This window comes from Anastrepha ludens, chromosome 3, assembly GCF_028408465.1.
Source record: "Anastrepha ludens isolate Willacy chromosome 3, idAnaLude1.1, whole genome shotgun sequence".
Lineage (NCBI taxonomy): Eukaryota > Metazoa > Arthropoda > Insecta > Diptera > Tephritidae > Anastrepha > Anastrepha ludens.
In genome coordinates this window covers 23,380,221-23,396,710 of record NC_071499.1, presented here as the reverse complement: position 1 = coordinate 23,396,710, position 16,490 = coordinate 23,380,221, and the positions used below count along the sequence as shown (strand labels likewise).

The 16,490-nt window shown below is 38.0% G+C and overlaps 1 protein-coding gene across 1 annotated transcript; it reads right to left on the bottom strand.

The window, feature by feature from the left end:
- Positions 1-1,767: 1,767 nt before the first annotated feature.
- On the bottom strand, positions 1,768-7,040 carry LOC128856311 (trypsin eta-like). Its single transcript, XM_054091606.1, has 4 exons — positions 6,865-7,040; positions 6,354-6,555; positions 5,988-6,276; positions 1,768-2,455 (listed from the first exon to the last, which is right to left on the bottom strand). Exons 1-4 carry the CDS (start codon positions 6,938-6,940, stop codon positions 1,904-1,906), a joined length of 1,119 nt encoding a protein of 372 aa, XP_053947581.1. The 5' UTR covers positions 6,941-7,040; the 3' UTR covers positions 1,768-1,903.
- Between the last annotated feature and the right edge of the window lie 9,450 nt (positions 7,041-16,490).

Below are 16,490 nucleotides of genomic sequence, written 5' to 3'. Positions count from 1 at the left end.
TGTCTACTTTGAACTCTTACCACCCAACCGAATGACCAAATTCTGATGTCTACGTTGAACAACTAACGAAATTAAACAATGCAGTTGAAGAAAAGCGGCCCGAATTGACAAATCGAAAAGGTATTGTATTCCATCAGGACAATGCAAGGCCACACACATCTTTGGCCACTCGGCAAAAATTATTGGAGCTTGCTTGGGTTGCTTTGCCACATCCCCCATATTTTTAGTTCTGACCTTCCACCATCTGATTACTTTTTGTTTCGATCTTTACAAAACTCCTTGAACGGTAAAAATTTCAATAAATATGATGATGTCATAGCATACCTAATTATTTTTTTTTATGAACTTGGGATTCTGATGCTGCCTGAAAGATGGCAAAAGGCCATTGATCAAAATGGGCCATACGTTACAGAATAAAGTTATTTACTACTGTGGGCAAAAAGTAAGGTGATTTGGTTGTAAAATGAAAAATCTTTATTTATTCTTGTAATCCCCTCTCGATGAAATACACTTATGCCAACGATTTTTCCAATCCCCGAAACATGCCAAATAGTGCATTTCCGGTATAGCCATCAGTATCTTCTTCGATTCATCTTTTATCTCCTCAATCGACTCGAAACGCGTTCCCCGGAGTGGTCTCTTGAATTTTGGGAATAGCCAGAAGTCACACGGAGCCAAATCAGGCGAATATGGTGGTTGCGGAACGATATGCGTAGAATTTTTGGCGAAATGGTCACGAAGAACTGCACTCGTGAGACGGTGCATTATCGTGATGCAAAAACCAATAGTTGTTGGCCCATAATTCTGGTCTTTTTAGACGAATTGTTTCACGTAAACGACGCATAACGCTCAAATAATATTCCTTATTAACAGTTTGGCCAGGTGGAAGGAGTTCATAGTGCACCACACCACGAAAATCGAAAAAACTGTCATCATGACCTTTATTTTTGAACGACTTTAACGTGCTCTTTTCGGTCTGGCCTCGCCTTTAGCACGATATTCGCTTGATTGGTCGGTTGTTTCAGGGTCGTAAGCATAAATCCAAGTCTCATCTCCCGTAATGATGCATTTGAGCTTGTCCTGATAGTCTGAAAGCATTGTGTCACACACATCAAGGCGACGACTTTTTTCCAAGAAATTGAGAGTTTTCGGTACCAAACGAGATTTGACTTTTCGTAGGCCCAAATGGTCTTTCAATAAGGTTTTCACAGATCCTTCTGATATTCCGATCATATCAGTAAGGTCTTTAACAGTCAACCGACGATTTTTGAGCACTGACTCCTTCACTTTATTGACGTGTTGGTCATCTGATGACGTCGATGGTCGTCCGGAGCGCTCCAAGTCATCAACACGTTCTCGACCCTCTTTGAAGCCTTTGTACCACTTATAAACATTTTTCTGCGACATGGTCGAATCACCAAATGCCTTCTGCATGCTAAACGTTTCCGCAGCCGAAATTTCATTTCGCAAACAAAATTTGATGGCACTTCTCTGCTCAATCAAATCAGACATTGTAAAAATCGAAAAATGCACTCTTGGTCGTTTGGTAAACACAAGCGTAAATATATTACTGATAATGGCATTCACATGAAAGTCGGCCCAGATGTTACTAACAGTGCTGCCAACTCATGAAAAAAATAACTTGAGCGAAATTTTAACCCCGCGAAGTTTGACAAATAAATTCACCTTACTTTTTGGCCACAGTAGTAGTTCCATGAAGAAGTTGTCTTTGATTTCCTAAAAAACTCCGCAATTACTTAGTTGCCAACCCAATATTTTTTTTATTAATTTTTTGGTTTTAAATCTTAAATTTTCTTAGATTTAAGTTTTAATGAAATTTTTTTAAGTTTTAATTAAATTTTTAAATCACACAATGCTTTTCAAGTTTCGCTGTTCACTCTGCTCAATTGAAATAACTCATCAGTGTAGTCCAAGCGACGATCATCACGAGCATCACTGCAGAATGCGACAAGTTGGACATGGCACCGCCTCCGCCACCGCCGGCACCACTGCCACCTCCGCCAGTGCTATTACCAGATGACGTGCCGTTGCCACCGGTAGTGCTGTTGCCACCGGTAGTGCTATTGCCACCGGTAGTGCTGTTGCCACCGGTATTGCTATTGCCACCGGTAGTGCTATTGCCACCGGTAGTGCTATTGCCATAGCTTTGCGTTACATTATCGATCCAGTTCGACCAATACGCGACATCCGTGTAAACGCCAGGTAGACGAGGCTGAGCACAGCCAATGCCCCACGATACAATGCCGGTCAGCAGCGTATTACAAACCAACGGACCACCCGAGTCACCATCACAGGCATCCTGCTCGCCTCTGATGTAGCCGGCACAGAGCATACCCTCGCGTACCAGACCCGGCGCAAAGTTACTTTCCGCTATGCATTCGTTGACATCAATTATGGGCAAATCCACAGACAGCAAATTAGTTGCCAAATTTCCCTATAAAATACAAACAACAACAAAAACAAGAGAATATATGCAAAGCACGATAATAAAAGCTTGAGAAGCGGAAGTGAATTTATGGGCCATGGGCGCTTTTATGAAGTGAAATAGAAATAAAACAATAAAGTGAAGTGATGGAGGGAATTTAATGGAATTGAATGTATGTAGGTATGTGCATATGTACAGTGGTCACACAATTTCTTCGTACACTCACAGTTTATAAACAGATACACCTGATAATTAGCACGATTTATACAAACGAACAAAATTTGTATACATTCGTAAAAAATAATACTTTTATTCAATATTTAAGGCATAAAAACTTCGAAATTCTATTCTGGAATTAGAAAACTTAAAGTAATAACGAAGTAAGGCACAATTTTATGCAAAAAATATTATTCGTTCATAGCCGCCATATAAGAATGTTTTGTTAAAAAAAAATTATGGGAAAAAAATAATGATAAAAATGAGTATTCAGTACTTTGTTGGGCCGCCTTTAGCTTTAAGGGGACAGATACCAGTTAAATTTCGAAAAACAAATTTTTTTTATAAAATGTTAACATAATCCTTTAAGAATATGTCAAAAAAATTTTTAGAACTTAAATTGAAGAATTTCTTATATTATAGATCGTCAACCGTGACGACTCTATTCTTTGCGTTCAAGCGCTGGGGGAGGTATAGTTACGTTGTATTCAAACTTTAGACGCGTTTTTCTCAAAACTATATTTTTCGAATTGGCGTACACGATAACTCGAAAAGTTATTGACCAATCTCCCACATCTTTTTTATGATATTACTTTCTATGTGAATTTACAAGTTTTCGAAAATTTTTCAAAAAAATAATTTTTTCGAAGCAAAAAAGTAGGAAAATTCGCCCCAAAACTCATTTTTTTTTTGGAAGCATTTTATTCCGCTATTTTTTTTCATTTGTTTTTCATTCATATAGAAATTATGTCATTAATAACCAAAAAAAAATTTGGATTTTTGCATTCAGGTCACTGACACCGATGCTACAATGCCCGCCCATTGAGAAGCCCCGCTGCGCCCTTCCTGGAAGAATTGAGTGTACATCCGCCATTTGAGATGATTAAAATAAAAAATACCTGTTTTCCAAATACAATTTAATAACAATTCTACGCATTTCTAATGATAAATCTGCACTTCGTCCCATTTTGTCACTTTCAACCGCAACTGAAAATGAACCGGCTATAAAAACTAAGAAAAACCAATCTTGTTTCGTTTTCTGCAATATTAGTAAAAAAAAGGAGTTTTACTTTTACTGTTGCAGCAACAATATCATCAGCTGAAAGTGTCCGAATATATGTTTTGCAGCATTTTGCTCCATCTGCCTGCTTTCCTTGGAACCCCTCAGTGTGAGTTGAAATAAGGGGAGTTTTGCTTGCGGCAATTCATCAGGAATGTAACTAGCCCAGTAAAAAAATAGCAAAGTAAGTAATTTTAGGAGTATACGAGTTTATGGTTTTATTATGTAAAATCCATCACCGAGAACTTAAATTTCAGTTTTCGGGCTCGGAGGTTGTGTTCCGCGGCCGCCATCTTAGAAATAAGGGTGCAACTGGTTTTTTGCGTTTGTCCGAGAGTTATTCCGAGAGTTACGAAAGTGTTGTTGGATACCTTTTTGTAGATAATAATATTATCTACAACTTTCATTCAAAACTTTTTATTGTAAAATTAATAATAAAAAAGTTATAAATAAAATTACGCGAAAAATTAAGGGATGAATTGTTTTCAGGCGTAATAACTTTTTTTTTTATTGATTTTATGGAAAATATACATCAAAGCTTTTTTATAGAGCATTCTTTTGTGAACATTTTTTATGTGGTCTCCCCTGTAAGCCTAATCCACTAATATTTTATTTATTATTCATGTCTTGATTCGTTTGATGGTCCAGGTTCTGGATCGTCCTTGTCAATGTCAGGTTCTTCCTGTATTTCGATGGGTGAGCTACTATCTGGTGCCGAGCTCTTTATGAATCGACATGCAGATGTAAATCTACTAAGTTACGTAGGAGAGTGATTTTTTATCGCGATCTGCGGTGGCGAAAAATCAGAAGAATCAATCGACACAATACGTTTTAAATGATTTACTAAAGCTATTGTGAAAGGTTAGGTTAGCCTGGTTGGCAATAAGCCACGCATAGACCTTTTGGTCCCTAGCGATACCAGATGGAGCGAAAACTACATTCCAATTATCGTCCCTTCCTCCAACCAAAGATGCTGAAGATGCTGTTCATCATCATAGTATGAGAGTTTACCATCAAATGCAGACTTGGCTTGGAGGGTTTAAAGATCCAGAATGTTGGGGTTGGAAAAAAATATCTAGGCATTTCATACCGATACAGTGCACCAAGCCTGTCGCACCTCCAGAATTATTGAAGTTAATGTTCTGCAGGTGCAAGGCGAAATGCGGTTGTCGCAAAGCAGGGCTGAAATGTTCACCAACATTGTAGTTGCGAAACGTGTGAAAATACAGTAGATATTTCTGAATTCATTGATAACAACGATATTGATGAAGACGATACCGAAGACGACGCACCGACATTACTGACGGACAACATAGCCATTGAACATGACGACCTTAACTTATCACCCATCGACATACAGGTAGAAACTGACATTGACATTGACATGGACGATCCAGAACCTGGACTACCAAACAAACCAAGACTTGAATAATAAATAAAAAATTAGTGGACTAGGCCTATAGGGGAGACCACATAAAAAAAAAAAACGCGCTGCAGACTCTACCTCTTAGGTGGTGCGGAAAGGAGTCTCAATAATTTATATAAAATATGAATATAATTTCGTACAAAATTAACAATACTATAATATATTACATAATAACATCTCTAAGAAAAGTAGATAAATGCAATATTTATGATATTCGTATACGCTTATGCGCTTAGCTAATGTAGTGGTTGCTCCGCTTAGCAGCTCAAAATCATAAGACTGAATAAAGATAGCGGGAAAAACTTATAGACAAAAATGTTCACAAAAGAATGTTCTATAAAAAAGCTCTAATACATATTTTCCATAAAATCAATAAAAAAATTTATTACGCTTGAAAACAATTCATCCCTTAATTTTTCGCGTAATTTTGTTTATAACTTTTTTATTATTAATTACTTAAGTTCACAGTGACGGGTTTTACATAATAAAACCATAAACTCGCATCTATGCTAGGACTATAGTCCTAAAATTACTTACTTAAATCTTCTTTTTACTGGACTAAACATTCTTGCAGTGACCCAAAAGAAACATATTGTCACAGCAAAGCGCAAAGCTAAAGTTGTTTACGTACCACGCAGGGTGTACGAATAAATTGTGTGTCCACTGTATGCATGTATGCATGTATGTATATATGTATGTATGCATTATTTACGATTATAAAGATAATTAATATATTTACTATCACTTGCTTGCTTGAGTATCTATGCAGCTACGTCATAGGCCATAAATATGTTTTAGCAATTAAGTATCATACTAATTGTGTACTAAAGGCAACTTACTTTTTCGGTTCGGCCCCAGCCGGTCGCCTGGCAGACGGTACCCGCAGCTACCGCGGTTCGAGCTCTCGCAATGGCCTCTATGGTGGGATGTCCCGCAGGCACCGAACCATTCAAAAACACCAGCGCAATATCATTTTCATAGGTGGACTTATTGAATATTTCTATGCCGTAAACGATTTGCTCAATATCGAATTGGAGTGTATTGGGTGAGCGTTGAAAGCGGTCCAAGGTGCCCAGTACAACGGTGAAATCAGTGGCCGGCCGATAAGAGCCATTATTGATTTCTTGACTGTTGATGAAATAAAAAAAAAAATAGAGAATATTTTGAATTATCTTTAGAATTTCGCCCTTCCAGACGCCACTCACTTCACGAAACAGTGTGCCGCTGATAGCACCACATTCGGTTCGATTAATGAACCACCGCAAATGTGCCCACTGCCAAAATAGAAGCGATCACTCACACGTCTTCTAATCGACACTTGATGTTTGGTGCCATTCAAAGTGGCCAAAGTGCCATTGATAATTCGACCGCCAAGTTCCTTATCGCCGTCAAGGTCTTGCGCGCCAGCTGGTTAGTGAGAATATTAAAAATAAGTGAGCTTATGCAAGTTATACAGGTGGCACAAAATTAACCAACCAACAGCTTTTAAATAACTTTTTTTCGAGATAAAAATAAAAAAATTATTTGGAATAATGGAAATCTTTATTGGCATCTCCAGCGCTCCATAGCCTCTCTGTTTGTTTGCTGCAGCTGTCAACAACACAAGTGCCAAATACGATTGGTGTACGACGCCACTTGCAAAAATCATAAATCTACCGATAGCCTGATTAATTTTGCGCCACCTTGTAGAAGTCAAAAGAGTAGCATTTCACGTACTTGCGCTATGCACAAAAAGTAAAGCGCCCAAGGTTGCTATGAAAAGCAGTTCGCTTTTCAAACACCAGCGCGCCATCCTCCAGGATTACCAACTAAACCGTTAACGTCAATTTCAATCAATCTCTAATTAGTTCCGCTCGTTTAGCTTCTTCGCTCACTCACTATCGCGACGGTATACAAATTAGTGGTAACCAATTCGATGCAAATAATTTATTTAACAAAAAGACAGACCTTAAAGACGATTATCTAATCTAAGCGTTGTAACTTGTCGAGATATCAGCTTAGGCACATACAGTTACTCACACATTTGATCAGATGTCGTAAATTTTTAGTATAAAAGCAATCTTGTCTATAAACTAAAATGTTTCAAATACGTGGGGGGTTCAATAAGTACCCGTGTTAGAAATGAAAACACCATTAAAAAAAAAAAGGAAGGTGAATTTATTTGTCAAACTTCGCGGGATTAAAATTTCGCTCTAGTTATTTTTTCATGAGTTGGCAGCACTGTTAATAACATCTGGGCCAACTTTCATGTGAATGTCATTATCAGTAATATATTTACGCTTGTGTTTACCAAACGACCAAGAGTGCATTTTTCGATTTTTACAATGTCTGATTTGATTGAGCAGAGAAGTGCCATCAAATTTTGTTTGCGGAATGAAATTTCGGCTGCGGAAACGTTTAGCATGTTGCAGAAGGCATTTGGTGATTCGACCACGTCGCAAAAATATGTTTATAAGTGGTACAAAGACTTCAAAGAGGATCGAGAACGTGTTAATGACTTGGAGCGCTCCGGACGAGCATCGACGTCAACAGATGACCAACACGTCAATAAAGTGAAGGAGTTAGTGCTCAAAAATCGTCGGTCGACTGTTAAAGACCTTACTGATATGATCGGAATATCAGAAGGATCTGTGAAAACTATTTTGAAAGACCATTTGGGTCTACGAAAAGTCAAATCTCGTTTGGTGCCGAAAACTCTCAATTTCTTGGAAAAAAGTCGTCGCGTTGACGTGTGTGAAACAATGCTTTCAGACTATCAGGACAAGCTTAAATGCATCATTACGAGAGATGAGACTTGGATTTATGCTTACGACCCTGAAACAACCGACCAATCAAGCGAATATCGTGCTAAAGGCGAGGCCAGACCGAAAAGAGCACGTCAAAGTCGTTCAAAAATAAAGGTCATGATGACAGTTTTTTTCGATTTTCGTGGTGTAGTGCACTATGAATTACTTCCACCTGGCCAAACTGTTAATAAGGAATATTATGTGAGCGTTATGCGTCGTTTACGTGAAACAATTCATCTAAAAAGAGAATTATGGGCCAACAACTCTTGGTTTTTGCATCACGAAAATGCACCGTCTCACGAGTGCAGTTCTTCGTGACCATTTCGCCAAAAATTCCACGCATATCGTTCCGCAACCACCATATTCGCCTGATTTGGCTCCGTGTGACTTCTGGCTATTCCCAAAACTCAAGAGACCACGCCGGGGAACGTGTTTCGAGTCGATTGAGAAGATAAAAGCTGAATCGAAGAAGGTGCTGATGGCTATACCGGAAATGCACTATTTGGCATGTTTCGGGGATTAGAAAAATCGTTGGCATAAGTGTATTTCATCGAGAGGGGATTATTTTGAAGGGGATGAAATTGATTTACAAGAATAAATAAAGATTTTTCATTTTACAACCAAATTCACCTTACTTTTTGCCCACAGTATAGCCTCCTTTTAGAAAAATAATTTCTCCCAACGCTCCGGCCATTTTTGAGCCCATCCAAAAAATAGGATTTGTCAATGTGTCTAAAATATGCCTCTGTCTCGGCAATGACTTCCTCGTTTGCACTAAATTCTTTTCCCGCAAGCCATTTCTTCATGCTAAGGATCAAGAATTAGTCGCAGGGAGCCAGATCGGGTAAATGCGATGGGTGCGCCAGCAATTCATAATGGGATTCATGCAGTTTGGCGGCGACAACTCTGGTTGAATGTGCTGGTGCGTTATCGTGTTGAAACTGCAATTTCTTTTTCGCCAAATGTGGCCGTGTCTCCTTAATTTTTTGTGAAAACGGTCCAATAACTCATTGTAGCATGCAGTTCAGTGATCGTTCTTTCCTTTTCTAAAAAATCCATAAGGATGACGCCGTTCGAATCCGAAACACTCGTCGCCAAGACCATTTCGACCGATGAGACTGTCTTCCTGCCTTCACCTTCTTTCGAACATATTCGCTTAGTTTCTGGTGTGTAATGGTGAATCCAGGTTGCAGCAACGGTGACAACTCGACGCAAAAATTCCTTCGGATCTCGCTTAAATTGACCCAAATACTGCTTCGAAGTCAACAGCCGCATCCGCTTGTTGTTTCTTATGAGCAATCGCGGCATCCATCGGGTCGACAATATTTTCATCGCCAACTTAATATGTAAAATTGAATTGCCATTCCGGTCGACACACCTATTATAGTCTCTGTTACTTCGCGCACTTTCGTTCGTCGCTCAGCGAGAATCATGTCGTGGACTTTTTGAAAGCTTAATTAATCGGTAACCACGCCCGCCGGGCGTTTTTGTTGCTCCTCATCAAAAATGGATGTTCGCCCACATTTAAATTCGTTGCACCAATATCTAACTGGGTCATAGATGGCGAAAAGTCCCCATAGACAGCATCCAACTTTGCTCGCTTTTTTCCGCATTCACTACTTTTATTCCTACGGCTCTTTTTCCATCTTAGCGAAAATCACGAAACACGTCTTACTTGAATAGCTGCCAAATCCAAACTAACCTATTAATCAGTCTGAAATTTGTTTGGCCGTCGTTTGATAGATGGCAGCACACGATGCTAACACCAACTTCCCTCAGGAACGCCCTTTGCTGTCAAACACGGATACTTATTAAACCGCCCTCGCAACTCTTGCCTTAAATTTCTAAGAATTTCACTATTTTTTGTGGCTTCGACGTTTTTAAGATTAAATATACTTTTTTGTGTAAATTTATAATATAGAAGCACTTCTACTCAGTTCTGCTGAAGGTTAGATTACGATAAGGGGGTATTTAACCCTTCGCTGAACACCTTTTTTAAAACCTTCTGTTAAGCACCCAGGTCTGGCCCTCTAAGTCGATGGGCCTTTGCTTTCTGTTACAACATTTTGGATGGTATGGCATTGGCAACGTTTTCCAATTGCAGGGAAGTTGGTGGACTCAGAAAAAGTGATGCGAGACGAAATTTTTTTGACGTCTTTATCGAACACATTGACCTTTGCAAACAGCGGGAATCGTAAAAATAATCAAGCCGTTATTTCTCAATTCACTTTTTTCAATTCACAATTTGGCTATGGAATCATTTTTCAACAAACCAATTACTTCTTCTTCTTGTTTGGCGCGATAACCGCTTACGCCATTTCGGCGGAGTCATCACAATTAGCAGATTTTATCAGAGGCTTTATTGTCGTTTTCGTGCGGGAAAGACTTTTACGTGGCAGCGACTAATTTTGCTTCTGTCCGGGGTCCGGCTCTCGAAGTGTAACCAATAAAAAAGGCCATAAATTTAGTTTGGAAAATTACTTTTATTCAATTCAAAGTAAAAAATGTGTGAAAATAATATACCTAAAATTAAGAATCAATTTACTTTTGTTCCATATGACCACCTTTTGCTTTGACTATGGCCTTGAGACTATGGCCTTGAGGTCCAGAAACGAATCGCAAGCTGCCCAAATGTGACTTGCAGGTATTTTGGCGCACTCACGGACAATGGCTTTTTTCAGCGAGACTGGTGAATCTTTTAGTTCGGAGCTTCCTCCCCCAAATGGGCCAAAGAGAATAATCCATCGGATTCGCGTCTAGTGAATTTGTGTGGGTGTTATGAAGTTCGGAACGTTGTTTTTAGCTGTTCTTGGTTCATTCGAGCCTCGTGAGACGGTGCCGAGTCCTGCTGAAACGCCCATGGTCTGCCACGGCTTCAAAGCAGCCTCCAGCATACTTTCCCGATAATATTTCGCATTTACCTTGACGCCAGGCTCGATGAAAATGATTGGAGAGCGCCCATTTTCGGTAACAACGGCCCAAACCATTACCTGTGGCGGGTGCAGCTTCCTAGTGGTCAATCGATGACTCAAATTCTCGTATGAACTATCGTTTTGGGTCTGACTTGTTGCTGCTTGGTGTGTGATCATGCGCCTTTTAGATCTTGTAAGGCTTGACTGTGAGATCATTTTTCAGTATGCGGTGGATGCTACGGTCAGATATTTTCAGTTCTTTGCCATTTATTGGCACTTCATCGGGGATTTCGCTCAAGTCGCTTCTTCACTTTTTTAACCATTTCACGTGACGTTGCAGTCTTTTGATGACCACCTCCATGACACTCCACGATGCTACCAGATTTATTGTAACGAGTAATGGTGCAATAATTAAAAACTTTATTTGCTTTAATATGCTCGAGCTCACGAACATTCGCTGGTTGTGATTTTCCAGCAAAATATAATGTAATCAGACTTTTAAGGTTGGAAATCCATTAATGATTTCCTTTTTTCGCGTTTACTCTGGGCAAAATGCTTCCGCGCGCTTGCAAACAATACTCTGGACTGTCTTTTGACCAACTAGCAAACAGCTGATGGCCGTGCATTCAGCTGCGCGGGCGGTCTGAAGTTGGTTACACTTTGAGTGCCTCACCCTGTACGTAGCTCAATGCATACCAAAATCAATGAAAAACGTAAGAAATTTAAAATGTATACCTGCGATACTTAAAAATGAATTATAAATATGGCCCATTTGCCACATAGTCCCATACAAATGCATGTAAATACAGTGCACTCGCGATAACTCGAACTAATTAAAACAGGCGCTGGTCGATTTATCGAATTTGTTCGACTTATCAATTGAGTGTGCTATGTTAAAAAAACAGTCATCGATATCGATTTTTTTCAATTAAATTTATTTATTTATTTACATATGGATATGAACATGAATATGTTTAAAATAATTAATTCGTTTCAATATTTTTCATCAAATATTTGGCAGTCTTTGTGTCAGTTACACAAAAAAAGTCAGCTTTAACAGAAAAGTTAGGCCGAAAAGAAAGTTGTAATGTGTGTTTGTCTTTTCTTGCCTGCAGCAATGTTGAATATGACTTTTTCACGCAGCAATTGAAGAGTGTTAACCTTTGCGGGGCTTACTTGTTCAGTTGTGGCCCACTGAATTACCTTATTGATAGAGCTAACTGCCTCCTCAGATGATATCCGCTCACATGTCTCAGTTGTGTTGTTAAACTCAGACTCAGAATCACTAGTTTCAATTATTACTTCTGTGTCGGTAAATTCGGCACCATCATTCCATTTGTTAACATCATAAAGCGTAAATTCGACCTGTAAATTATGTTTTTCATGTTACGTTCTTTCAAGATGAGTCCACTTATTGGGTAATTCTTTTTTCTTTGGGACAGAAACCATTTGTATAAAGCGGCTTTCATTTTAGGAAACTCAGAAGCTTTTAAAGTTCTCCTCTTCCCAGGACCCAAAAACGTGTTGTTTACTGCTTTTAAAATTGCCTTGTCTTTCTTTTTTATAAGACTTATGGTGGACTTGGCTACCCCATATTCCTTCGCTAGAGAAGTAACACTACATCCACGTTTAATTTTGTTAAGGACTTCAGCCCTCTCTTTTAATGTTAAACACTTCAACCTTTTACGATCCATTACTCACATGCACTGATACACTACAAATGACAAATTTAAAGCAATTTGGTCAATGCAAGATGTTGTTCCCAGAAAACTAACGGGATATTAACGTCTAAATATTCATATGGACAATACACTAGTATACATATAATTTATATACATATACTATTACATATGTATGTATGTACAAAATGTACATGTTTGAAAAGAATGTGTGTACAAATAAATTTGTTTTTTTGTTCGAGTTATAGCGCTTTAATATTGTTCGAGTTACAAACTAGTCAATAGGGAAAAAAATGTGTTCGAGTTAGCACGTCGTTCGACTTAGCGGCTATTCGAGTTACCGCGAGTGCACTGTACATACAAGTAGGGGTTCAGCCAGACTGAAGGCATGACTTTTTAAACGATAACCCAGAATCTATTGATTGATCCTATTGATATTTTCCACAGTACTTCGCGAGGTATCCCTTTTTAATAATTCTATAGGGCTACAAACAATAAAGAGAAAAATGTATAAGATGACAAAGTGGCCGTTGTAGATCTGATAATAATAGATTTCGTGTGATCAATAGATTATTATGGGGGGATTCCCATTTCAAACGCCAAAAAATTCGGTTTTTTTACGAATTTTTATTGGGAAAACTATCAATTTTTCGAACATTCGAATTTTTTTAACATAATACGCATTTTTATAATAAAATTCAATGATTTGCAAGCGTTGTTCGTTTTGTAAGACGATTCATGGTTAAATTATAGACCAATCTGAAAATGTTTGACCGTGACACCAAACACGAAACGTGCGTCAGCTGTTTAAACCAGCTGCTTAAAAAGATAATAGCTAAAAAATCACCCGTTATTATGGAAAAAGTCATGGCACACTTTGTGCGTAAATCCTAAAAAGTTGAAAAGCATACCTAACATATTTTGGCATTTTAATTTGGTAGTCAATGTATGAATAAATAATCTCACAAATAAAAAAAAAAGATTAAAAAGTACGAAATTTCAATGAAAAGTTGTCGAATTTTTATTAGTCTTGTACAAAGTTTGAAACTTTGATTTATATGATATTTCTTGTAGAATGAACCATGTTTTTATAAAAAATTAAGGTGGTTAAAACTGGTTAAAATAACGCGTCTAATTAACTGACTATGTTAGCTGTTATCTATTGTTGTTGGTGGCTGCTGTAAGAATTTTTGTGTTTTCGTTTTGAATCACTTGTCGGTCATTACTGCAGAGACCGCATACATTAACGTTCTCTGATTACTGTGAATTCGCATTTCCCCACTATGTAGGGAATACATTCCGGGCATTTTCCCACTGCTGCTGGTTGGTAAAAATATTTAGTTGTAGGAATTTATTGACATTGACAAGCCAATGCAATTGAAGATGCAATTAATTTTAAATGGAAATTCAAACTCAAAATTCTAAAATGGGTGATTTTGACGAAACTGAAGTTAGCAGATCCAGGAGTAATGGGAAAAGATGTCCTAACATTTCAAAAAACGTAAAACTTATGGCTACTAAATTTGTATTGTATAATGAGAGGGAAACGTGAAAACGTGAAAGCAGCGCGAATAACTTCCGTAAATATAAACATGGCAAAAACCATAATTTTACAACATAAAAAGAGCGATTGCAAACTAGTGCAATATTTCATAATATTTTGCGAAAATGGAAAAACAGACAGTGCAGATATTTTTTTTTTATTTTGTTCTATTTCATTTCTCAAAATAAAATACAACAAAAGTGTGCACTCATTTCAATGTAATCCGAAAAAAAGCATACAGAGAATTCACGCCGCAGCTTAAATGATACAGACCTCTCCTTTCATGAGAGCCATATCAGGCGATTACGGTGAGTGATTGATGGTTAAAATGTGATTTCTAGTCAAAAAGTCAGTCACAAGAGTGGATCTATGAGATGGTGCATTGTCATGCAATAAGCGCCATCTCCCTCCTGCGCGGTATTTAGGGCGAATTCGACAAACGCGATGCAACAAATGCTTCAAAACGCCAAGAGAAAAAATTGCATTGACGGTTTGGCCAATTGGAACGAACTCCTTGTGACCAAATCTCTTGGAATCTTAAAAACAAATGAGCATCGACTTGATTTTTGACTTCTCCAAACGCCATTTTTTGGGGTGGTGGCTTGTCTGGGGCCTTCCATTCGGCACTTTGACGCTTAGTTTCAGGTTCATGTTGGAAACATCACGTTTCATCACCAGTTGCAATGCTGTAAAGGAAGTTCTCGTCTTTTATCACCTCTTTAATGAGGTCTTTCGAATGTTGAATTCTGAGCAATTTTGGTCCTCAGTTAACTTGTGCGGAATGAATCCTGCACAGACCTTTCGTAAGCCCAAGTGATCAGATGCGATAAATCGATGTTTTGGAGATATTCAACTTCGATTCCATGAATTTCAACTATGATTTGGGCTCAGTTTTGATAAATTTACGAACAATTTCGATGGAGTTTTCGCTGATTACTGATACTGTCCATTGTCATTTATGTCCTCACAACCATCTCTGAAACGGTTTCTATCTTATCTCTATTGCTTATGTGATGTGTGCGGATATTTGTTTCCAGTAATGACCATTAATTCTCGATGACGTTCATGTCAGGTGATTGAGCCGGTGGTTGCATTAAATGTGGACAGTTCCCTATGAGCCATGCCTGCACGATTGCCGTCTTACGTTTAGGGTCATTGTCCTGGTAGAAACGGAAATCTTGAGGTATTCCAAGTTTCGCAGCGCTTTGGCATAGATTACACAGGCCAACAAAATCTCGCTTTTTTACAGCTTTTAAAACGGCTATGGGTGTTTCTTGAAGGTTTTTTTATGCTGACAACGAATATGACCTTGAAAATGCTCCAGCACGTCAGGATTTTTGGCAATTTGAGGTTAAAAAGTCAAAAAATGCAGATTTGGGCCATTTTTTTAATTTTTTTTTTTGGGCAAGGTAAAGTTTTTTTTTACTTTTCCGCAACAACATCGCAAAGTACTAATCTTCAGCTTTAAAATCTATTTTTAAAAATATTTTTGCGATTAATATAAAAAAAGTTATACTATTTTGAATTCGCCCTTTACAGGGGCGTTATAGAGTTAGAAAGGTTGAATTTGCATATCTAAAAGTCTCCAATTCAAAATAGAATAACTTTTTTTATATTAATCGTAAAAATATTAAAAAAAATGGATTTTAAAGCTGAAGACTAGTACTTTGTGATGCCGTTGTGGAAAATTAAAAAAAAGCTTTACCTTGCCCAAAAAAAAAAATTAAAAAAATGGCCAAAATCTGCATTTTTTGACTTTTTAACCTCAAATTGCCAAAAATCCTGACGTGCTGGAGCATTTTCAAGGTCATATTCGTTTTCAGCATAAAAAAAAGCTTAAAACGTTAGTTAAAATTATCGAAAAAGTTTTTTAGTTGTTGGCCTGTGTTATTTTTTATAATATTAAGATCCATTGTTTTGTCCATAATACCCTCGACAAACACTAAATTTCCTACTCCGGCTCCTGACATACATGCCCATACCATTACACTGCCACCTCCAAGTTTCACGGTCGGTTTTATGTTGCTTTTGTGGAGCTCTGTATTAGGTTTCCGCCAGACGTAAGACATTCCATCAGAGCCGAATAGGTTGAATTTGGACTCGTCAGAAAATATTACCGTTTTCCGGAAATCAAAATCTTCAATTTTGAGCTCTCTGGCGAAGACAACTCAGCTCAATTGATTTTTTTTATTTATGAATGGCTTCTTTCGTGCTACTCGACCATTAAAGTCCTTTTCACGTGGTACCCGTCGCACTGTTTCGACGCAACATGATTTGTCCACTTCCTGCTGAATTTCATTTAGCAATTTTGGAGCCGATAGCATTGGGGTTTCTTTTATTTTTCGAACAATTAAACGCTCATCGCGTTCGTCAAAAATTTTATTTGGGGCATATCGGTCTTTTATTTCGCTGTTCAGTCGTA